The sequence below is a fragment of the Salvia hispanica genome, chromosome 4 (genome assembly GCF_023119035.1).
Source record: "Salvia hispanica cultivar TCC Black 2014 chromosome 4, UniMelb_Shisp_WGS_1.0, whole genome shotgun sequence".
NCBI classification, from domain to species: Eukaryota; Viridiplantae; Streptophyta; class Magnoliopsida; order Lamiales; family Lamiaceae; genus Salvia; species Salvia hispanica.
Window position 1 is genome coordinate 51,730,192 of NC_062968.1, and position 24,668 is coordinate 51,754,859.

General features: G+C 34.4%; 4 protein-coding genes across 5 annotated transcripts; all 4 read left to right on the plus strand.

The window, feature by feature from the left end:
• The first annotated feature begins 275 nt into the window (after positions 1–275).
• LOC125221367 lies at positions 276–737 on the plus strand. The gene has a single exon (XM_048123487.1). The coding sequence runs from the start codon at positions 276–278 to the stop codon at positions 735–737; it is 462 nt and encodes a 153-aa protein (XP_047979444.1).
• Positions 738–3,534: 2,797 nt separating this feature from the next.
• On the plus strand, positions 3,535–5,407 carry LOC125223976 (putative F-box protein At1g46984). Its single transcript, XM_048127301.1, has 2 exons — positions 3,535–4,186; positions 4,363–5,407. The coding sequence occupies exons 1-2, from the start codon at positions 3,593–3,595 to the stop codon at positions 4,654–4,656; spliced, it is 888 nt and encodes a 295-aa protein (XP_047983258.1). The 5' UTR covers positions 3,535–3,592; the 3' UTR covers positions 4,657–5,407.
• A 4,419-nt stretch (positions 5,408–9,826) lies between these two features.
• On the plus strand, positions 9,827–14,416 carry LOC125223002 (serine/threonine-protein kinase BSK1-like). 2 transcript variants are annotated; one of them, XM_048125943.1, is made up of 10 exons: positions 9,827–9,866; positions 10,087–10,434; positions 10,531–10,666; positions 11,606–11,739; positions 11,892–11,997; positions 12,485–12,570; positions 13,036–13,224; positions 13,466–13,630; positions 13,716–13,829; positions 13,950–14,416. In XM_048125943.1, the coding sequence occupies exons 2-10, from the start codon at positions 10,138–10,140 to the stop codon at positions 14,202–14,204; spliced, it is 1,482 nt and encodes a 493-aa protein (XP_047981900.1). In that variant the 5' UTR covers positions 9,827–9,866; positions 10,087–10,137; the 3' UTR covers positions 14,205–14,416. The 2 variants fall into 2 exon arrangements, 1 of the variants encoding a protein (XP_047981900.1); XR_007176646.1 differs by lacking the exon at positions 9,827–9,866 and having other exon boundaries at positions 9,907–10,434; positions 13,694–13,829; positions 13,950–14,085.
• A 7,124-nt stretch (positions 14,417–21,540) lies between these two features.
• LOC125221368 (probable cytokinin riboside 5'-monophosphate phosphoribohydrolase LOG6) lies at positions 21,541–23,087 on the plus strand. The gene is made up of 7 exons (XM_048123488.1): positions 21,541–21,657; positions 21,794–21,891; positions 21,958–21,988; positions 22,152–22,251; positions 22,357–22,427; positions 22,792–22,935; positions 23,013–23,087. Exons 1-7 carry the CDS (start codon positions 21,541–21,543, stop codon positions 23,085–23,087), a joined length of 636 nt encoding a protein of 211 aa, XP_047979445.1.
• The last annotated feature ends 1,581 nt before the right edge of the window (positions 23,088–24,668 follow it).

Genomic DNA, 24,668 nt, shown 5'->3' on the forward strand with positions numbered 1-24,668 from the left:
TTTTTTCCAGTTGTATGAAGACATTGTATCTTCTTAGATATCTACATCGCTATCTCCCCTTGTTCGATCTCCTCTGATCAAGTAATAGATATCACATAATTAAATATCTCAAGAACTCTCGATTAAAATAACTACTATTAAAATTAAAACAAAATAACAGTAATAAATTGAGCAGTGAATTTGTAGATATCCTGATTGACAATCCTAAATGTAACTGAACTAGGTCTAGGATAGATATATAAATAAAAACCTAATTCCTCTTCCATCAAAAAATGATGCCGTGCCTATTGACAAATCTGCCATCAGAGATCATCGCCATCATCTTCTCTAAGCTCCCCATTCCAACCCTTGCAATAAGCAAGTGTGTATGCAAACGGTCGCTGAACCTGCTGAAGGATGATTATTTCATCAATTCCTATTTTTCTAAATTATCCCCAGCCCTAGCTGTCATGCTGCCATTGAACCCCTCATACCGCTGCAAAATTTTCGAATTGGAAGACGATCTCGATCGCCACAATCCACTAACCTACATCAATTTCCTCTACAAATCGCGAATAGAGGCTTCCGCCAACGGTTTGCTCATTCTCGGAAATTGCGAGAAACTCCTCGACACCTTTTCCGTGTGCAATCCTATCACTCGCGAATCAATTCGGCTTCAACCGGTTCCACTAGGAATTTCTTACGGATTCGGGAAGAGCAGAATCAGCGGGCAATATAAGCTTGTGACAGTTGGCTGAACTGGATATCATGTATACACCCTCGGAACAGGAGCTTCATGGATACGCGTTGCTCAACCTATCCCGATTCAGCACAGTTACGTTACCTTTGCTGAATCGGTTAATGGCAATCTCCATTGGGTCTATAACAGTCGATTGATTTCTTGTTTAGATTTGGAAACAGAGTGTTTTAGCATCTTTCCCGGCCCTCCTATTCAAGGGAATAATTTTCATGTGCGGCTGTTTACTTTGAAGGATCGCTTGTGTTTTTGCGAGCGATCCTCTGCTCATGAAATGGTTATTTGGTTGGTGAAGGATTATGAGATTGACAAAACTTGGACCAAGGAGTTTGTCATCTCCTTGGATTCTGTTGTTTTTGGCTTAGTTAAATTCAAATATATGCAGCCTCTGAATTCTGAATGCTTTTGGAAATGCTGACATCTTGATGTTGTGTGATTACAACAAAATTTTCTACTACTCCAACACCACTATGGATTTTCGTCAAATTTCTTTCTTTGGTGAACCGGAGGAGTGCTACTATATGACCTCTATGCCACTCACTCCAGCCCCTGTTTCACTCACAAGTTTCAAACGGGAGAAAGTCATCTCATTTTGATTACATTACACATGTATGGTGTTCTATTGTATATGAGAGACAACGAGCAGAAATTGCGTGTTAAAAAATTTGTAGAAAATGAGTCGTAAAATAATTTTAAATAAAATTTGAGTAGAATGAGTTAGTGGAGTTTGTCCTATTATAATTTAATTTTTAAAATTATTTTCTATGTCATATAAATTGAAATTATACAGTTAAAATATAAAACTCATTTAAATAAAAAAATTATGTACTTAAGAATCTAAATAAACTAAAATAAAATACATAATTTAAAACCTGCAATTACACTAATAATTAATTTAAACCTAACTACTTCGCTAAACTCTCAAGAAGATGCTAGTAGTTTGTCTTTTATATATTTCATTCATTTAAGATTGGTCTAATAAATAATTGAAACAAGACATTTTGGTGTCGTCGAATATTGGCTCACTCAAGTGGTTAACTCTACCGTCGTTTAACTTAGTAAGGATTTTCGTCACCTTACACACCGTGCGTTCGACGTGTTTTGCTCCATATCGGATGGTTCCTCCTCGCCTATATGGGTCCTTGTCATAACGGGGTCATCTCTCCCAGTTGGAGCTGAATTGATCATCGGAGATGTGTTTGGTGCTCTTTGGATATGAAGGTTCGCATTTTCCCTAATTTTGCAAAGTAGCGAACTGTCGATGCAATCCTTCATATACTTGAAAGCTGTCCGTTTTTTCTTTAACTTATATATAGACATTGCATGTTCTAAGATATCTACTTCGCTACCTCCACTCGTTCGTACCCTTTCAATTGAGTTGTAAATGTCGAAGAATTCAAATATTTACCGCACCCTCGATTAAAAACTACTCCCTCTGTTCCATAGCAGTGGAATTATTTTGATATTTTAATACGTTCCATATTAATAAAAACATTTCCCTTTTAGTAAAAGTAAGACATTTTATCTCACTTACTTTAAGTCTTTCTTACTTTATTCTCTCTTTATCTCTCAACCTTTTTCATTTCCTACTTTATTCTTCTTTACTAACTCACTTAACCTAATAAAAAGAAACACCTCCATCACTATAGAATGAGGAGAGCAGTACTCAGTACTAGGGATGTCAATCGGGCCAACCCAGCGGGGTTTCAAGCTAACCCTATCGGATTTCGGGTTAATTGGGTGCGGGTCAATCGGGTTGTGATTTTTTTCGGGTTATAAAAGTTCACCCATAACCCCTAAAAACTCGGGTTCCGGGCTAGCCCAACGGGTTAATCGGGTTGCTACCGATAAAATTAGCATGCGATCAATCCAATAAATAATGATGAAAATTAGTTATATTAATAAAATGTAAAACATTTAATTATGATAAATTTGATAATTTGAGATATATGCTTAAACTCAAACATAAACATGAACAAATATTAATATTTGAGATTTGTGCAAAATGAAGTATAAACATATTTCGAGAAAATTTAAAGCATGTTTTAGAAATTTATATACTCCCTCTGTTTCGCCATAGTTGAGGCGAAACTTTTCGGCACAGAGTTTTAGAAATGAATATTTGGTGTGTTAAATAAATAAATAAAAAAGTAAGAGAGAGGAAAATGTAGAGAGAATAAAGTATAAAATGAATAAAGTAGAGATAATAAAGTAAGATAGAGTAAAGTAAGAGAGAGAAAAAAAATTATACCCCCCATATCTACGGAAATGACTCAACTATGAAGAAACTTCATAAAATGACTCAACTACAATGAAACGGAGGGAGTATATTTTTTTAGTGAATTTGAAGTTTCTAATTTATTTATCTATTATTATATTGATAAAATTTTAATATATAATTTGTATATTTAATATAAAATTGAAAGTTATTTTTGTAGTTATTTATATTATAAAATAAATCAATGAAGTGATGAATTATGAGTCAAATAAATAGAACAATAGAAATTTTATCCGATTTTCAGGTCTGGCCCGAACGAGTTGCGGGTTAATTGGGTGCGGGCTAATCGAGCTGTAATTTTATCGGGTTATAAATTTTCAACCCTAACCCTATAAATTTAGAGGGCTATTCGTGTCAGCCCACGGGCTGCGGGCTGCACTGACATCCCTACTCAATACATTTTGAGTATAAAAATCAAAATTAAAATTTTAAAAACACAATTGCAGGATCGCGCGCGTTGCCCATAAACCGCGGGCAGGGCTCTAATTCGTGCCCAAATGTTAGGTCACACTGATTAGAGTAGATATAAAACTCCAACTCCCCCGCGCCAGTCTCTTTTCGCCTCCACCATTCCAAAAATGAAGCCCTACCTATTGACAAATCTTCCATCAGAGATCATCGCCATCATCTTCTCAAAGCTCCCAATTCCTACCCTTGCAATCAGCAAATGTGTCTGCAAACGGTTGCTGACTCTGCTGGAGGATGATTACTTTATCAATTCCTATTCTTCTAAATTATCCTCCGCCCTAGCTGTGATGCTGCCACTGAGCCCCAAATACCGCTGCAAAATTCTCGAATTGGAAGACGATCTCGATCTCGACAGCCACAATCCACTCACCTACTTCGATTTCCGCAGAGGATCGCGAATTCAGGTTTCCGCTAACGGGTTGCTCATTCTCGAAAAATACGAGAAACATCGCCAAGCCTTCTACGTGTGTAATCCGATCACTCGCGAATCAATTCGCCTGTATCCGGCTCCAGAAGGATGTTCTCACGGATTCGGGAAGAGCAGAATCAGCGGGCAATTCAAGTTTGTGATTCTCGATGGCTATTCTGGATATCATGTATACACTCTCGGAACAGGTGGTTCGTGGAGGCACGTTGCTGAACCTGTCCCGACTTGGCACGGTCATAAGTCATTTGCTGAATCGGTAAATGGCATTCTCCATTGGGTAACGTATTGCAGTCAATTGATTTCCTGTTTTGATTTGGAAAAGAGTGTTTTAGCACATTTCCTGGCCCTCCTATTCTAGGGATTAATTTTCATTCGCGGCTGCTTACTTTGAGGGATTGTTTGTGTTTTGTTGAGCGATCGTGTGTTGATGAGATGGTTATGTGGTTGGTGAAGGATTATGAGGCTGATAAAACTTGGACCAAGGAGTTTGTGATCCCCTTGAATTCTCTTCTTTTTGGTGGAGTTAAATTCACATATATTCACCCTCTGAAAGCTTTTGGAAATGGTGATATCTTGATGGCGTGTGATCACAGCAAGATTTTCTACTACTCCAACACCACTAAGGATTATCACCAAATTTCTTTCTTTGGTGAACCGGATGAGTGCTACTATATGACCTTTGTGCCTCTCACTCCAACCATTCTTTCACTCAAAAGTTTCAGTATGGAGAAAGTCACCTCTTTTTGATTACATGTATGGTTTACTGTATGATTACATGGGTTCAAGCAGAGCATGATGGAGGATTTGGTATGGCTGTGTGTTTGTCTCCCAAATTAAGGCTGCTGAGTCTCTTCTACAACAATTCAACCTGACCACTACTCCCATGAGTGTTGATGGAAATTCTGCAGGCTGAAGAAGTGCTGATGCAAGTAGCTTCACTACGCGTACTAGACCCGGCATTGCTTATGCTCTTGGCGCGGTTGCTAGATTCAGGAATGAGCATTGCTTATGCTCTTGGCGCGGTTGCTAGATTCAGGAATGATCCAACGAAACAACATTCTCTGCCACATTTTGTGTGATTACAGGGAGATTTTCTACTACTGCAACAGCTCTAAGGATTATCACCTCTCCAATGAAACGGAGGAGTGTTGCTACAAGACATCTATGCATTTCACTCCAATCTTTCTTTCACTCTAAAGATTCCGTATGGAGAAAGTCCAATCATTATGATTAACATGACTGGTTTTTGTTACATAATCTCATATTGCATTTATAAATTAATTTCCATGTTTCAAACAAATACAAATGCTTAATCTGCTTATTGGTTGTCATGTTTACGGACTAAATATCATGTCTAATTTAATTTCTTGTTTGATTGTCTTTTAGCTTTATAATGTCAAGATTATATTGTATCCTATGATTATTCATTTCAATTATCACCTTCTTCAGGATAACTAATTTAATCTGTTTTGACTTATTTCATTTGTATTCTACTATGTATTATCTTGTGTAGTGAACCGAGCATCACTTTAATGCAACTTGTGTTGTAAGTAAGATTGTCATTTCTAACACTTGACTGAGATTCTCAGGTAACGGTGGTAGCTGCCATTAAAATTCTATTGATGGCTTGTTCTACTGATTTGATTTTAATGTTTGTAATTTACTTATAATAAATTATTATTTTAGGATTTCAATTATGTAATTTTTGGTTTTTTCAATGAAATGCCATTTTTAGGATTTTAATACCCCTATGTCCCATTAGAATGAAACGCTCAACGCTTTCATTTTTATATTGTCTCATTTAAAATAACACATCTATTAAAATGGAATTAAACAACATCATCTCTATTTTTCTCTTTCTTACTTTAATCTCTCCACTCAACTCACAAAATAACACTATAAAAAAATATCATGTCGAAAAACAAATTTTCATATTTAATTAGAACGGAAGGTGTCTAATGTTTAATTAAAATTAAATGGTTGAAAAAAAATGAAAAAAATAGTGAGACTAATGAATAGTTAATGGAAAAGGCGGGGGAGAGATTGTTGAAAAATGTGTGGACCTATGAATAGTCAAAGAACAAATATTGAAGAGACCTTAGTGTTGTGGATGCTCTTAGTATTAAAACAACATCCATTCTAGTACTCCGTAATCCGTATTGATTTTATTGGTTGCTTGTCCTAGGGCCGGCTGCCTATGCTTGTGTTGTAACGCTTAGATTGTGATAATGCAGACCAGGGGAAATATAGACTAGAATCTTGGAGCTTAACATGGTCGATAAAGGAAAATTTTGATTGGTTTTTAATCCATAAAATAATTAAACAAAATCGGTTATATAATTATACTTTCGGCAAGAGAGAATGGAATTCAAGAAAAAGAATTGCGCAATAGTCATTTAGGGTTTAGGGTAGTACTATATTTATAATCTACTATTTCTTCTTCCTACTAAGCTCACAACAATTTTTTTTATCATCCCAAATTGTTTGTACCATTTCATTTTGGCAGTATAAATATTTATTTTTATTTATATTCTTTTTATCTCTCTTAGCTTATTCTTTTTCCCAGATCATCCTTTTTCTACTTAATTAACATCTATTTTTAATTATCATACCAAAAGAAATAATGCAAATAAATGTACTTGAATTGAAAGACAGTGATCCTAATCAATATACTCCATGTTCGACTTCGATCCATTCTCAATTTCTCATCTACCCCATTCTCATTGAATTGTAGACAAAATTTCGTCTTGTGGAAAATGATTTGGCCAGCATTTATTTCTAGAAGAGAACAATCACAATAATACTTGCTTGTTGACCGACTCTATTTCCTTATTTGGTTGTACTATGCCCTTCCCGTCTTCCAATAAGGGTCATAAATGACCAACACATGTTTTAAGAAATATAAAAAAAAATGGATTAAAAAAATTAGTAAAATATGGATCCTTTATTTTAAATTGATTTTATAATAAAATATGAATGAGAATGGATTGGTAGAATATATGTTTCATTACCAAAAATAGTAAAAATTAATTGCGACAGATATTTCAGATGGATCGAAAAGGAAACTATTGACAAGTTATGACGAATATAGAGAGCAATAGACATAATTAGATAAGTAGTAGTAGCATTTTCTTTGGAAGTTCTGTTGGCTTTATTTTAGTAAAATTCTCACATGAGAGTGTTTCTTAGACTTTGACCATTTTGAGAATAATTATTATGGGCAAATGACAAAAAATTCATATAGTTAAATTCCCCGCGCCTCTTTTCGCATTCACCATCTCCTATCAAAACATTCAACTATTTTAAACGATGCCACTTAATATATTTTAATGAATTATGTCTTTAATTTTTACATATATGCATTATGTTGATAAATTTAGAAACATAGCATTGATGAATTTTTTTTGTCGTGAGACAATTGAGAAAAATAGTAAAATTATGACATAATTGATAATTATTTTTTGTCATTTGCTCTTAAATTAGTAGTAGTAGAGAATAAATATTAAGCCCTTGATTCAGGGCAGTGCCAGAAAATTTTTACTCCCTTCATCTCACAATAGGAGTTATATTTGGTGTGAGCACGGATTTGAAGAAATATAAAGATTAATGAGTTAGAAAAAATAGTGGAGTATGAATACTTTTTTATATTAATTTTATAATAAAATGTGAGTGAAGTGAGTTACTGGAATATGAGAACTACTTATTATTTATGAGAAAAGTAAAATGCGATTCTTATGGTGGGAATGATCGAAATAATAAAATGAGCCTCCTATTATGGACAGAGGGTCAAAGGGATTATCAAAGAAGTAGGCAAATTTAAGTGGACACTTCAAGAGGTACTTAAGTTATTAAAAAAATAATTTAATATTCTCTCCGTCCTCAAAGAATATGCACTTTGAGTTCGGCACGAGTTTTAATGCAAAATTGATTAAGTAGGAGAGAGGTTGAGAGAAAAAAATAATTAAAGTATTGTTAATGTATATTCTTGTGGACGAACTAAAAAAGAAAGAGTGCATATTTTTGTGGGACAAATGGAGTATACAAAAACATATGTACATCAGTACATAATCTAAATTAGGGGTGGCAAAATGGGTAGCGGGAAATGGGTAATTCCCATTTCGACCCGTTACCCGCCGGGTATTGGGTCTCCACTACCCAATGATAACGGGAAACGGGGCGGGATTGGGTAGAGTGTTTTAGAATTTTGCGGGTAGCGGGTATACCCACTACCCGCGCAGGTATATCCGTTAGTCCCGATAATACCCGTTATTATGAGTATTAGCCATATTCTATCTTTTAATATTCCATTTGTTCCATATTAATAGAGGTGTTTCAAATTAAAGTAGAGAAAAAGAAGTAAATAGTTAAATAATAATAGCTATATACGCACTCATTTGAAAAATTGAAAATAAATAATATTTCCAAAATGAGTGAAGAAAATGAAATGTCACTATTAAGACGAAATAGTGGGAATACTTTATATAATCTAAGAGTTCTTTTAAAACATTTTTATATATAAACAAACTTACAACTAAAAACTCGATATTAATAAAGTAAATTAGGAAGCATTGACAGTTATTATGGTTTTCAAATTTTTTATTAGGATTTCGGGTCGGGTACGGGTACCCGCAATGTCGGGTACGGGATACCCGACACGGGTATCGGGTAATCCCGGTATGTCGCGGGGCGGGTATTAGGACAACAAATTTGGCTAAAATCGGATACAGATACCCGACTTGTTGGGTGCGGGTACCCGCGAATAACCCGTTTCGCCACCTCTAATCTAAATCATAATAGAAATATACTTTTATAAAAAAAATTCGGAAATATAGCCATATTGATAATTTTTCTCTGTCCATCTTTTAAAGGAAATGGACAATTTAAAAAACACAAGAGTTAGGTGTGCATTTATTTTATTTTTGATAATACCGATTTTATTACTATTAAATTGCCGCTTCAAATTAACAAATAGGGTGGGAGATCGAATAATTTAAAATTTTATATTGCCATGAATTACTAATTTGATAATAGCGATTTATATACATTTTGCTTGTCAAATTCAAATCTTCATAACTTCATTCTCATTGACTGACGAAGATATTTTCAGCTATGTCCACTAATATTCAAACATTAATTATTTAAAAATGATGTTAGTTGCAAACTTTTACTTTGTTGTGATTTCATAAACGATCAATTTCATACCTAAATTTATACTCCTTATACTTATTAATTTAATTTCTAAAGTAAAACCTTATTTTATAAGTTTAAAGTTATTTATGTCAAGTTTATAATATCTTATCTCTCGATAGAAATAGAGTATACTAAGAAAAATAAGTAAGAATGCCGACAAAAATGACGTCGTCTAATATTCAATTTTTCTAAAGTTAGTATTTTTGATGAATACTTATACGACAGTTGCATTTTAGAGAAAAATTATTTACGTCAAGTTTATAATATATCTTATTTCTCTATAAATGTAAAGTACGTTAAGAAAAATACTAGTAGTAAGAATGTTGTCGAAAATGACGTCATCTAATGATTCATTTTTTCTAAAGTTAGTATTTTTGACGAATACGACGTCATTTTAGTATTTTCTCCTTTATTTATGAACTTTAGCAAAATTAAATCATTTGACAGCGTATTCTTCAAAAATGTAATATTCATATATTTGAATTACAAAAAATCAAGTGAAGAACAAATAAATGTTAAAGATGTTATTAGTAGCATCCAAAATAAAAATAATATTATATTATTCAGTCACGCACAGCCCAATATATACAAAATTTAATCATAAATACTACTCCGTATAGTAATTTATTACCCAATATATACAAAATTTAATCGATAAATATTATACCAAAAACAGAAACAAGAACAATGTATTCGTTGCAAATATTGTGATGATGAAAAACTGAAAACAAAATAGAAAAGGAAAGCTGAGAAGAAGGGAAAAAAAGGTAGAAGAAAGATTTATCTTCCAAAGATTAAAACTTTTGAATCCCTTTTTTCTCCACATATCATAGCACGCACGAACGAATTCTTTAAATTTTTATTGCCAAAAAAGTATACTTATAAAATTCGCATTTGCAAATCAAAATAGTGCAAATCCCAACAATTTCATCCTCTGTAACTAAAACTCAACCCATATGATTCCGTGATTGATTTTCCGAGCTGCAGATTGATTCAACAATTTCAGCTGCGCGTGTGAGTCAACTCAACCGAGTCCCCATGGGCTGCTGCGTATCTAAGGGCTATCCTCCGCGCGCGGCGGAGAAGGATCACCAGCAGCTGCAGCACGGCCACCGCCGCTCCTCCTCCGTGAACGGAGCTGCGGCCGGCGGATTCGCCGAGTTCTCGCTGGCGGAGCTGAAGTCCGCCACCGGCAACTTCAGCTCCGACAAGATCGTATCGGAGAGCGGCGAGAAAGCGCCCAATGTCGTCTACGAAGGACGCCTGCAGAACCAGCGCTGGATCGCTGTGAAGAAGTTCACGAAAATGGCGTGGCCTGATCCTAAACAGTTTGCCGTGTGTATCGTAGTATTTAATTTGATTGGTATTTAATGAGCTGGAAACTAGGTTTTGAATTTATGAACTGTTTGATATGTCTCGATTGATGTGTAGGAGGAAGCGAAGGAGGTGGGGAAGCTGAGGCATAAGAGGCTGGCTAATCTGATAGGTTATTGTTGCGATGGGGATGAGAGGCTGCTTGTTGCTGAATTTATGCCGAATGAGACTCTCGCTAAGCATTTATTTCACTGTAAGGCTCTGTTGTTGAATTTAAGTGAACTTAAATCTGTGCTTAGTTTGTCTTTGATTGGCATTACACATTTTTGTCAAATCCGAAGACCACCTCTTTTTGTTGGTATATTGATTGCTGCTATAATCTGTTTAAAGCATGTTATGGCTAATGGCTAGATTGTGAGGCTGTCTGTGCTCTTGGTCTTTTAAACTCTTTTATTGCGAGGCTGAAGGCTTGGCCTTGGATATTTGTTTCTTGTTTCAGAGTATGGTTGCCCCCTTACTGCGACAATTACTGATGTAAGAAACGTGGCATAAGATTTGGATCATCCAGGAGGATGATTTTATTATGGGCATAGGGAAAATGAGGAGTGTCTGTATTCTGTAGCAAGTTATCTGCTTATTGTCTGAGGGCATAAGGTTGAGTAGCTAGGCTAACCTTAATGAGCTCAATAGACTTAAAAACTTCCTGAGGTCTGTCACGAAGTTTCTCTTAACCATCAACAATGTTGGCCGTGTTCAAATATAAAACGTGTTAAATAATTTCTTAAGGATTGTTGTGATTTTTTTTGTTAATTAGAGATAACCATTTTGGATCAGATGGTAACCATTTGATTTGCCAGATAAATACTCTAGGAACTTCTTGTACTGCTAAACAATCATAGTTCCTCTGTCTCATTAATCGTTATAGTTCTTTCGATTCTGAGTTTGTGGATCATATCTATGTCTTCATTCCTGCAACATGGGAGTATGAGAAATCATATTATTGTCTTTTGTATCAGTCGTATTAAATACCTTCGTCATGGTTCTGGCTTTCTGCTTGCTAAAGGGGGTGCACAAGGATGGGCTTGTCTTTCTCCGCCATTGAGCATTTCTATAGAAACCGTGAAATTGAATTTGTGATGCCCTTTATTTATCCCTGAATTCTATCCTAAGTTTTCTTCTCCACCTTCTGCAGGGGAGAATCAAACCCCTGAGTGGACCATGCGTTTGAGAGTTGCTCTATATATTGCTGAAGCGCTTGATTATTGCACCAGGGAAGGTCGCCCCCTGTACCATGACTTAAATGCTTACAGGGTTCTCTTTGACGAGGTCAATTATTTTAAGCTTTTGATGCATTTTCTTGTTCTATTACTATAGCTAAGCTAGGGTGTTTTTCAGTCTTGCTATATGCATATTTTGCATGCAGTTGGGCCCTAGTTTTTTTTAATGTGTACATTTGTTGATGACGTTAGTTTTCGCAGAATGGAGACCCGCGTCTTTCCTGTTTTGGGTTGATGAAGAATAGCAGGGATGGTAAAAGTTATAGCACAAATCTTGCATATACACCTCCGGAGTATCTAAGAAATGGTAAGTTAGACTGAGTTTTTAAAGTTCTTTATATTATAAACCAATTTTTATATGTTTTCCATTGCGGATCATGATTTTATCTTTTTAAAAGTTGGTGTGACTTAGTGCTGCAAGGATGAGCATCAGAAAATTCTCCAAGATTTTGATCAATATGCCTGAGCTTAGTTTACTTGCACCATTATACATTAGCATAGGAAAATAAGGTTTTATTGGAAAATCAGTACAAAACCTATGCATAGCAGTTGTTAGCTCTTGGTGCTGACTTAGGTTTACTGTCATGTAGAGATGGTATCTTCTGGAGTATAATACGTGTCAATGAAGAAACCGTGGATTGAATTGTCCTAATATTGAGTTGGAAAAATTGTTCTAAATTGATGATCTTTATTTAAGCACCTTTGCTTTTCCTGATTTGGTTGTGTTATGTTACATTTTCCTCTATTGTTTCTTTCTCTCAAGAGTATTAGCATGTGACTGGAATCTCTTGTAGGGAGGGTCACTCAGGAAAGTGTCGTTTTCAGCTTTGGAACCGTCCTTCTGGATCTTCTTAGTGGAAAGCATATTCCTCCAAGTCATGTACGTATTTGCATTTTGCTATTTATGATTTTTGCTATGATTTGAAATTCTCCTCCACTAACCCCAACAAAGAAATTTGGATGGATTTGTACAAGTGAAAACATGTATAGAAATACATGAATTCACTCATCTTAACCAATATTTGATCACTTATTCATTCCGATATATTTTTCTCTCTCACTATTACACCAATATTCTTTCGAACACTTTTCCAAGACTTGGTATATATTCCAGCTAAAACGATTCCTCAATGAATAAGTGGGTTCGGCATTATTTTCTCAAGTGAGAATATATGTTGATTGGCTTTTTTGTTGACCTGCTTATTCCGGTTTCACATGTATTTCATGTTATTTTGTCACTGTCTGGTTGTGTTCACACGTGGTGCTCTGATTTTTTCTATTGATATTGTGCTGTTACTGAATTTTTTTGGTGACTATCATCTTATAATAATTTTCTACATTTCAGGCACTTGATATGATACGGGGAAAGAATATTCTTCTACTAATGGATTCCCATTTAGAGGGGAATTTTTCAACTGAAGAGGCCACTGCTGTTTTTGATCTTGCTTCACAGTGTTTGCAGTATGAGCCAAGGGAGAGGCCAAAGACAACAGATCTCGTTTCCACACTTGCCCCTTTGCAAAATAAGAACGATGCAAGTTCTAATAAATTTATACCTGTTTAATCCCTGCGATAGTAAAATATACAATTATTATCTGCTGTCTGTATTTTTGATGCATACCATAAACTGTGGTTGGATATTTATCATCCCTCTCTCATTTTGTTCTTTCATATTCTTTTCTCCGAATGCCACTTGATTCTCTCTTATACTCACTATGTTTTGTTGGCATGCTAGTCTAATTATGTGTTACTATTGGATAAATTATTCATTGTAGGTTCCATCTTATGTGATGCTGGGAATTCCAAAGCATGAAGAAACGCCATCTCCGCCGCCTCATCCACTCTCTCCAATGGGTGATGCCTGTTCACGAATGGATCTCACAGCTATTCATCAGTTTTTGGTGATGCAGCACTACAAGGATGACGAGGGAACTAATGAGGTAAACTACGCTAGCTAAAGTGCTATCGTGAATTTTATTTTGATATCGATCTGTATTCTGAAGTGCATGTGTGGATGCCAAATAGTTGTCTTTTCAAGAATGGACTCAACAAATGAGAGATATGTTAGACGCTAGGAAAAGAGGGGACTTGGCATTCCGCGATAAAGATTTCAAAACTGCTATTGATTGCTATTCTCAGGTAATTTTTAGTCAAGTTCATGATTAGTCCCTCTTATCCGGCAGCTTATCAATTAAAAACGAGCCTTTTTCTTATTTAGTTTCCTCGGCACACACATATACCGGGTGTTTATATTTGCAGTTCATTGATGTGGGTACGATGATTTCACCAACTGTTCATGCTCGGAGAAGTCTTTGTTATCTCATGTGTGACCAGCCAGATGCTGCACTTCGGGATGCAATGCAAGCTCAATGCATCTACCCAGATTGGTCAACGGCATTTTACATGCAGGCCGTGGCCCTTGCCAAGCTCGACATGCACAAGGACGCAGCTGACATGTTGAATGAGGCCGCCATGCTCGAAGAGAAGAAGCAACGAAGTGGGAAGGGATCGTGACCCATCAATGTTCAAGGCATGACTGCTGTAATCACATAATTGCACAGTTTTATTCGGTTGGTTTGTGATTGAGATTGTGATTGTTGTACAATATAGAGAGGGAGGGAACATGAGTAGATGTTCTTTGTTATTTTTTTTGTATAACTGATATGTTGAATAGTTAGTATTTATCTGTATCATCAATGTTTAAAATTGGTATCTTTCCTAGTTGAGCTTTGGCAGAATGCAACATAGTGGTTATAAACTTATAATTGTCACCCACTTGGGTGCACTCTAAAATTTCCCAACAAAAAATTGAGGCATTAATTTTCGGTATAGTTATCATTTAATTAATTATTTTGACAATTTTTGGATTATTGTACTCCAACTTTTTGGATCATTTAATAATTTTCTTGATTATTTTTGGTTTATCCCATAATTTTGTTTAATTTTCGGACTACATAATATCACTGACTTTTTATTTTTCCATTTGTGCTACAATGCTCAAAATCGAAACTGATATAGAAAAATCAAATACGATTTGGAAACAAGATTACATTGTTTCAAATACGTTAATACTTCCTCCGTCCCGCTTTAGGAGTCCCGGTTGAGTCGGACACATATTTTAAGAAAAAAGTGTTTGAATGTGTAATAAATAAATATTGTAGTGGATGTTGGGACCCACTTTTAATTGAGTGTCCAATAAATAAATGTTATAGTGGATGTTGAGACCCACTTTTAACACTTTTTTATTAGTTGTAGTGGATGTTGGGACCCACTTTTAACACTTTGTAGGCATTTTTTATTAATTTATCTAAACCGGGACTCCTAAAGCGGGATGTCCAAAATTGATCAACCGGGACTCCTAAAGCGGGACGGAGGGAGTATTATTTTAGTAATTACTAACACTCAAAATTGAATGACGTTATTTTGTTATCACATTATTTGCTATTATCATATTATAGTACTAGTTTATTACGTGACAATTGTTAAAAATTGAAAAGTTACGATTTCATAATCTAGTTATAGAAGTTAGTATAAAATTTGAACCCAAGTCAACGAAAAATTCTAAGTTAAATTAAAGTGATTTCCTTAATTTTTCTTAAATTATGATGATATTTAAGAGCATCCACGTTCATACTCTTACCAAAGAGTATGAATGTGGACCCAAACCCACTTTTATTTATTTTTTACCTCATACTCTTTCACAAGAGCACTACATCCACCTCCATGCTCTTTCACAAGGACATGCTCAAGGATTCTACCATTCTATTATTCAATTTAAATAAAAATATTTTCACAATACTAAAATGCATTAAAAATACCTGCTACTATTACAAATTACAAAAAAAATTAAAAATTACATAATTAAAATCCTAAAAATTAAAAATTACATAATTAAAATCCTAAAATTAAAAAAACCCACTACGCGTGGCCGAATTTTGCCCAAACGTGTTTGATTAGGTCTTCTTGTATAGCAGTGGCGTATCTACATTGTGACAAGGGGTACATTTGTACCCCAAAACTTGTTGTTTATAATATTACTCCCTTCGTCCCACATAATTTTACCCATTTTGACCCGGCACGGGTTTTAAGAAATTTAATGGAAAGTGAGTTGAAAAAGTTGGTGGGATGTGAGTCCTACTTTTAAAGTATTAGTTTTATAATAAAATGTGAGTAGGAATGAGTTAAGAGCATCCGCAGCGGTGCTCGTCTGTCGCTTTCATACTGTCCCGTCGTGCAGCGGATGCCGAGAGCTTTCGTCTGTCCGCCGCTGCTCGCTCGTCCGTGCTGCAGCGGCACGGCGCTGCTCTTAGCTAAGAGCACGTCCGTGCCGCTGAGCAGCCATACGTGGCGTGTTTTTATTGGCCAACGGCTATGCCGTTGGCAAATTCGATTTATAATTTTTTTTAAAAAAAAATTCATAATTAATTCAAAATAATACCAAAAAATTTAAAAAAAAAATTTTTGGATTCCCAAAAAAATAGAGCCGTTTATAGACGTTTTTTTGGATTTTTGTGAATTTTTTTTTTTTTAATCCCAAAATCATCTATAAATACACACATTCATCATCCACTTACACACATTCATCATCCACTTTTCACATCAAATTATCTCTCATTCATACTTTTTCATACTAAATCATCTACATCTTCCAAACTCTCTCTAAAAAATTCAAAAATGGATTTCACCAATCTCATTGCGGAAGCGGAGCGCGAAGAACAAGAATATTATGAACAATATCGTGCCGCCTATGAAGCCTATGTCGCCGCCAACGCCCCTCCTCCTCAACCAACTAGAGCAAAACGTCGCTACATCCCTCGTGATCGAGAGGGAGCCCATGAAAGGCTCTTTGCCGACTATTTTTCCGACCAGCCGCGGTATCCACAAGATTACTTTCGGCGCCGTTTTCGCATGTCAAAACGGTTGTTTATGCGTATTGTCACCACATTGTCCACCCGCGTTGAATACTTTCAAGAAGGTGCAGACGCAACCGGTCGGCAAAGTCTCACGGCGTTGCAAAAGTGTACTTGTGCCATCCGACAACTTCCTACTGGGCAAACGGCTGACCTCTTCGACGAGTATTTGCATGTCGGTGAGTCAACTGGAATCCTATGCCTCAAGAGTTTTTGCGACGGCGTTCGTTCTGCTTTTGGCGAGGAATTCCTTCGGGCACCCACCACCAACGATTGTCAACGGTTGCTTCGTCTTCACGAAACAGTCCACGGTTTTCCCGGTATGCTAGGCAGCATTGACTGCATGCATTGGAAGTGGAAGAATTGCCCGACTGCTTGGAGGGGGCAACACTTAAGCGGCCACAAAGGTGGGGGCCCAACGCTTATCCTTGAAGCGGTCGCCGACTACCGCCTATGAATTTGGCATGCATATTTCGGTGTTGCCGGATCCAACAACGACTTGAACGTGCTATATTCTTCACCACTCTTCGATGATGTTTTGAATGGTGTAGCACCGGCGATCGACTTCACCGTCAACGGAAATGCATACCACATGGGTTACTATCTCGCCGATGGTATCTACCCAAGGTGGTCGACTTTCGTGAAGTCGTTCAGCAATCCACAAGAGCCGAGACGGATTCTTTTTGCACAGCGTCAAGAGTCTGCTCGGAAAGACGTCGAAAGAGCTTTTGGTGTCCTTCAAGGCCGATTCAACATTGTGAAGTCCCCTTCTCGGCTTTGGTACGTTAAGAATATCGCCGACATCATGTACACGTGCATTATCTTGCACAACATGATTATAGCTGACGAAGGACCGATGGTGGGTAACTTTTACGACGAGGATGAAGCCGGAAGCTCAACCGCGAGGTCTCCCCCACGTCGAGGTGTGCATACGACGGTGAACGAGAGGATGGAAAGAAGACACACAATGCGCGATACAAGAACCCACACTGAGCTACAAAAAGATCTAATCAATCACATTTGGGCGAAATTCGGCAACGAGTAGTGTAATTTTTAATTTTTAGGATTTTATTTGTGTAATTTTTAATTTTTAGGATTTTAATTATGTAATTTTTAATTATTTTGTAATTTGTAATAGTATTTCGGATATTTTAATGCATTTTAAGATTGTGAAAATGTTTTTATTTAAATTGAATAATAGAATGGTGGGACCCTTGAGCTTGTCCTTAGCTAAGAGCACGGATGTGGGTGTTGTGCTCTTAGCTAAGGACAAGCAATAAAAGTGGGTCCGGGCCCACTTCCGTGCTCTTAACTAAGAGCACGGATGGGGATGCTCTAATGGAATATGAGGTCCACTGCCAAAAATGATAAAAGTGAAGTGTGTAAAATTATGTGGAATGTCCCAAAATGGAATACTGGGTAAAATTATATGGGACGGAGGGAGTATTATATTTAGAGATACAAGACTTTGTATGTATTCAAAGCAACAAAAACATATAGAACTAAAATGATTAGCTAGAGTTTGAAACTTTAAATCGTTATAACTATTTTTTGCACCCCTATATTAAAAATCTTGGATACGCCACTGTTCTATAGTATTATTGTTCTTCGTGCTCCGCTTCCACAATGATATCGGTGAAATCCATTTTTGAATTGTTTAGAGGGGGTTTGAGTGAGAGAGGGAGATGTGGATGAGTTGTATGAAAAAATATGAACGAGAGATAATTTGATGTGAAAAATGGATGATGAATGTTTGTATTTAGAAATGATTTTGGGATTAAAAAAATTTTAAAAAATAAAAAAATATTCAAAAAAACGGTAATAAAAGGCTATATTTTTGGGTATCCAAAAATATATATATATATATATATATATATATATATATATATTTTAATTTTTGGTATTATTTTCGATTTTTTTTAAAAAAAAAGAAAAGGAAAATCCAATGGATAAAACGTTGGCGAATAGAAACGTCCCACGTCGCCTGCTTAGCGGCACGGATGTACTCAATGCATCGAGCAGCGCCGTACCAGCGGTGAGAGTGTAGTGGCGGACAGCAGCGTGCCACGTCGTCCCACTGCGGATGTTCTAATATCTTGTATAGTATAAAAATTATTTTTGTAGTAAACAATACAAACTTTAATGTATAAAAATAATAGAGTAAAATAAGAAAGTTAGAAATAGAAAATGTGATTAAAAGAGAAATTTGAAATAGATAAACACAATAAACGAATTAAAACAGAAAAATATGATTTTTTTTTATGACGAAGACCGTGTTAATAAGAATGATAAAAGGGGAGTAGTACTCGAGAATTGTAAAAAGTTTACTATAGTAATTCCTTTAATGCAGACAGTTGGGTACAGTTGTGTACTGTTTAATACTATCACTGAAATTTCACAATAAGTTAATGAAAATATTAATGTCAACATAAATGTGAACTATTTTTTATCTGAGTAAAACGTGTAGCTCTAAATTTAATGTTTTTTTATGGCAGACCAAGACTTGATGTATATGCGTAAAATAAATGAAAATAGCGCAAAAGGAGTAAAAAAATTAATTTGATGTAGTATAATAATGCGATTAACAGTAAATGTGAAAAAATTTACCTGAGTAAAACTTGTAGGCCTAAATTTAATGTTTATTTTTATTTTTTATGGCAGACCTAAATTTGATGAATGTGCACAACACGTACAAATAAATGAATATAGCGCAAAAAGAGTCAAAATTAATTTGATTTATATTCACGAAACAGGTGACTGTGTTTTAAAACTTGCCAGTCCATCTTTTAGTACAGTAGGTGAGAATATTAAGAATTACCCAAATAGTAAAGTACTGTATATGCTATATTTATTGTTACTTATGACTCTCATTTTAGGCAATTTTAAGGAAAGAAAGGAAAAAACAAACGTATGTTCCCAACATGGACATTAATCCATGATCACATAATAAAAAACACACTTAATAAAATAGATTTCATATCTTTTTCTTTAAATAAATTTTTTTAGTGTATATATGCATTAGCTTAATGATATAATGTCGTCATATAGAATTTATTCCATTCAGTTAAAGTATATAATTACTACTATTTCTTATCATTTAATATTGTTTTTATTAGTTCGTAATTCATTATTAGGAGAGTGAACTTCAAAAATGGTCCATGGACTATGAGTTTATCTCGAAAATGGTCCCTGGACTTAAAAAATATAACCAGTAGTCTTTGGACTAAGGGTTAATATAAAAAATGATTATTTTGCACTGTTTCGAGACGAAAATGTCCTTTTGAGGGGTTTTGGGGGGTTTGGGCAATCTGGTCTTTTTACACTTTTAACATTTTAAATCTTTTATTATTTCAGTTATGTACTAAATCTGATATTATTTCAAACTTATCATTCTTCTTCCCTTTTGTCATCCTTCACTTTGTTTCTTTATTTCAATATTAGATTTAATTTATAAAATTAAATTTTAAATTTTGATTTTTAAATATCAATAAATTTTTTTAATTAAAACTATTAATTCATGGACACTATAAATATTGGTTAAAACTATTGATTTTTGTTATTTAATATAATATTCAGCTGAATTGAAGAAGTACAGAAAAATAATATTAATCATGATGGAAAAATAAGAGCTATTCTATTTAGCCTTCGTTATAATTGCTTATGATTGAATATTATGAAGTTGACTAAAAATTTTATATAAGAGTATTTTTGTTGAAATTTTCTAGTCATTTTGATTGTTTTCAAATTAATAAGCGAAAATTATATTAGTCTTACATTAGATGCATATTTATTTCAAAATAAATCGTGTTATATTATCTATTTATGATTAAAGCTATTAAATATTGATTAAAACTAAGACGTTGTCATATCTTATTGATTAAATATTAGAAACTATCAAATATTGATTATGACTATTAATTTTTGTTATTTATTAATTTTTATAATTAAACAAATTTATTGATATTTAAAAACTGAAATTTAAAATTTAATTTTGTAAAATTAAATCTAATATTGAAATAAAGAAACAAAGTTAAGGATGACAAAAGAGAAGAAGAATGATAATTTTGAAATAATATCACATTTAGTACATAACTGAAATAATATCAGATTTAAAATGTTAAAAGTGTAAAAAGACCAAATTGCCCAAACCCTCCAAAACCCCTCAAAAGGGCATTTTCGTCTCGAAACAGTGCAAAAGGACCATTTTTGATATTAACCCTTAGTCCAGGGACTACTGGTGATATTTTTAAAGTCCAGAGACCATTTTCGAGATAAACCCATAATCCAGAGACCATTTTTGAAGTTTACTCTTATTAGGATTATTTTTCCATCTTCAAGTTTTTTCATAACACCACCCAAATCTTTTTCTCTTGTTATCTCATACTTTTGTTTTTCTCTCTATTCTATTGTTCAAGTTTTACCAATTTTATATAAAAACTTCATCAACTTATTATGTGTTTCACTTTGATCCAACTCGGGTTTTAAAAAATGTAGAGGAAAGTTGATGGAAAAAGTTAGTGCAATGTAGATAAGACCTTTATAGTATGTTAATACTTCTTCCGTCCCATAATAGATGACATAGTTGGAGAATGACACGATATTTTAAGAGATGAGAAAGTAATATATTTATATTATTGTGAGAGAGAGTTGTTTCCAAAAAGGAAATGCGACATCTTTTGTGGGACAAACTAATTAAAAAGAAAAGTGTGACATCTATTATGGGACGAAGGGTAGTAGTTTTACAAAATAATGTGAATGAAGTGAGATAGTTAACAAGGGACATCCCAAAATGAAAAACCGGGATACTTAATTGGAACGGGGGAGTACTTGCTACCTGTCATGACACTTAATTACATAGTGTTGTATCCTTCATTATATATCCCAAAAAGGATCATCCTAAGCTTATCCAACACTACACATAGTTGATTCAAAGAATAAAGATGGAGGAGAATAAGGGAAGTGAGTCAAGATTTAATAGGGTCTCTGTATTCTGTGGAAGCAGCACAGGCAACAAGGATTACTATAGAGATGCTGCTCTACAGTTGGGCCAAGAATTGGTATATATTAATTCCGCCACCAACACACACATTTTCTTATTTCAGTTTTATGATAAAAAATATATATCTTATCAATCATGAAACGACAATACTCGTAGTTTCCTAGCTATATCATGCATATTTTGAGTGTGTTTAGGTTTCAAGAAAAATAGATCTCGTGTATGGAGGGGGCAGTGTTGGACTGATGGGGCTGATCTCGAAGGAGGTCCATGCCGGCGGCCGACATGTTTTAGGGTACTTCACTTCTCTCTATATCTATTCACTCGATTGTTTCTTGTCCTAATCTATTTCTCTCCTCAGAGTCATCCCCACAGTGTTAATGTCCAAAGAGGTAATTTTTGTGATTTAATTTATTCTCTTAAACTATACACATTTGCATTGCAGCATGAGGAAGTTAATTGGGTCCAAAATGAAAACAATAAATTTTTTGATAGTAGAGTAAATGATGGAATTAGCAGCAGTATTTCTTCTAAGTTGTGCATGTAATGGAACAGATAATTGGAGAAACAGTAGGAGAGGTTTGTCGGGTTGCAAACATGCACGACAGAAAAGCAGAAATGTTCCGACAATCTGACTGTTTCATAGCTCTTCCAGGCAACCTTAATTTCCTCCAAGTTTCACACACACACACTGACACAGATCACATATGGAGTAGTAATTAAATGTTTTATTCCATAACACAAATTATGATTAAATCAGGGGGTTATGGAACAATGGAAGAATTAATGGAAGTGATTACTTGGGCTCAGCTTGGGATTCACCACAAGCCTGTACGTATATTAAATCTTAAATCTATCTTTCAATGTGCATGTATATATGTATGTCCGTACATGTGAATTCATAATAAATGGTTTTGAATCAAGATTTCAGTATTGATGACTGGTACTATTGGACGTCAACTAAACAAGACTAAATTAAATAATTTAATTAACTGTATTTTCTTCTATCTCATTTCTCGTTTTCTTCCTTGCATCTCATTCTTTCATATGGCGTTGTTATGCCATCGAGCTATGTTCATTACCATCCACAAAAATCTTGATTGGTTGCAAACTCAGAACAAAATAAATCAATAATTAATTTACAAAAAAGTTTAAGGTGTGTTTATTAAATGTGTTGACGATAAATGTGTTGCAGGTGGGTTTATTAAATGTACAAGGCTACTACGACACTCTGCTGAGTTTCATGGATAAGGCCGTCGATGATGGATTCATCGAGCCATATCACCGCCAGATCATCGTCTCCGCCTCAACCGCGCAGGAACTCCTCCGAAAACTCGAGGTGAATTTTATTTTACTTTATGCTATTTTTGGATCTTAATTATATCTAATTCACAAGTAATGTATATGTGTAAGTAGGAATATGTCCCCTCGCATGAAGGAGTGGTGGTGGTTGCTAAGCTAGAAGAAGAAGAAGTGGAGCTCAGCCATTGACACAATTGAATATCTTGAGAATAACTACGTACGGAAATATAATCAATGTACAACCGACGCGACAGTATTTGTCTACCACATCTATGTTCTGAAATTTCAATGTAGTAGTAGTACTTTAAAGCTTATAAATACAATCTGAAAATTGCAATGAGGTTGATGACAGTCATTATAAACTAAGTGATATTGTTACTCAATTTAAAGCTTATAAGTACAATCATTTGAGTCAAGAAATTTGATCAAATTTAGATTAGTTCAATCAAATTTGATTTTTTAATTGTTCTATGTACAAAATGATGGCTTTTTACTAAGAAATATAGTAGTAAGAAAAAAGGGGGAAAATGTAACAACATTTGTTTTGAATATCACAGAAATGACATAGTTTTGTTACAATTGAGAGAAATTGAAATTTCATGATTTAATATTTTGTGTGTGCAGAGAAAATGATGTATAGAGAATGATGCATTGTTCTCTTATTCCAGTGTATTTAAATTGTGTGCAGTAGGGCTCCTTTTATAGGAGGAGAATGTATTTAAATAAGGAAGAAATAAATCTATTCTAGGCTATACATTGTGATATGATATCAATTATGTGTATCAATATTGACGTTCTCCTCTGATTCTCTGCCTTGATATATATGATATTCTTCCTTGTATAGTTTGACAATGTGTGACTCAAATTTAACCAATTTTATGATTTAAATAATTACTCCTATTATACAAAGTTATATAGCTTAGTCATAATTAATATATGAAATAATTACTCCTATCAAGAATTAAATCATAAAGTTTGTACATAAATACTACTCCCTCCATCCCATTAATTAAGATGACCCACTTTCCATTTTAGTTTGTCTCAACTAAGATGACTCATTACTTAAAATAGAAACACCTTTATCTCTACTTTATTCTCTCTATCTTACTTTACTCTCTCCTCTCAACACACAAAATAAAGTTGCATAAAATCCCGTGCCGCCCAAGAAAGGGGTCATCTTCCTTGGGACGGAGGGAGTACTTATTAAAAAAATATTTCAAACCCGTTTTAGATACAATGAAGCCTAATTCATATTTATAAAATAAATCTGAAATGAAAGAATTGAAATTGAAGAAAAATGCTTGAAAAAATATGACTCAATAGTAGTAGAATATAAAAATTTTGAAAAAAGAAAAAAACAAAAGGCCCATCTTTCGGTGTGTGACCAGTGGCGGGACTGTACTGTTAACATAATGACAAAGGTTGTGATCATTTGATCCTTCTTCTATATGCATATAAATACAAATGCACTTATATAAAATAAATAAATAAACCCTAGCTATATTTTCTCCATGGCATATCTATAATTTGATAATAATAATGTCAAAACTGAATTTAGATAATCTAGGTAAGTAAGATATTTCATGGAATTTGGGTATCTAAAGATAACGGATTAAGGTAAAATATCATAAATTAGGAAAATGTTTTGGAGACATAATGTCTCCAAGCCATAATGCTTAAAATGGTAAGTATATATTACAATCAAATGGATAAGTGGATAATTTAGGGATTATAATTTGTTCGGATTTTTATTAATTGTGAATAATTAAG

Bases quoted from the DNA above. Each gene is read 5' to 3' on its own strand.
- LOC125221367 (XM_048123487.1), top strand. From the start codon at position 276: ATGCCGTGCCTATTGACAAATCTGCCATCAGAGATCATCGCCATCATC.
- LOC125223976 (XM_048127301.1), top strand. From the start codon at position 3,593: ATGAAGCCCTACCTATTGACAAATCTTCCATCAGAGATCATCGCCATC. The intron at 4,187-4,362 runs GTAACGTATTGC...TGGTTGGTGAAG, and splicing joins TAAATGGCATTCTCCATTGG to GATTATGAGGCTGATAAAAC.
- LOC125223002 (XM_048125943.1), top strand. From the start codon at position 10,138: ATGGGCTGCTGCGTATCTAAGGGCTATCCTCCGCGCGCGGCGGAGAAG. The intron at 10,435-10,530 runs GTGTGTATCGTA...ATTGATGTGTAG, and splicing joins CTGATCCTAAACAGTTTGCC to GAGGAAGCGAAGGAGGTGGG. The intron at 10,667-11,605 runs GTAAGGCTCTGT...CACCTTCTGCAG, and splicing joins CGCTAAGCATTTATTTCACT to GGGAGAATCAAACCCCTGAG.
- LOC125221368 (XM_048123488.1), top strand. From the start codon at position 21,541: ATGGAGGAGAATAAGGGAAGTGAGTCAAGATTTAATAGGGTCTCTGTA. The intron at 21,989-22,151 runs GTAATTTTTGTG...GTAATGGAACAG, and splicing joins CAGTGTTAATGTCCAAAGAG to ATAATTGGAGAAACAGTAGG. The intron at 22,428-22,791 runs GTACGTATATTA...AATGTGTTGCAG, and splicing joins TTGGGATTCACCACAAGCCT to GTGGGTTTATTAAATGTACA.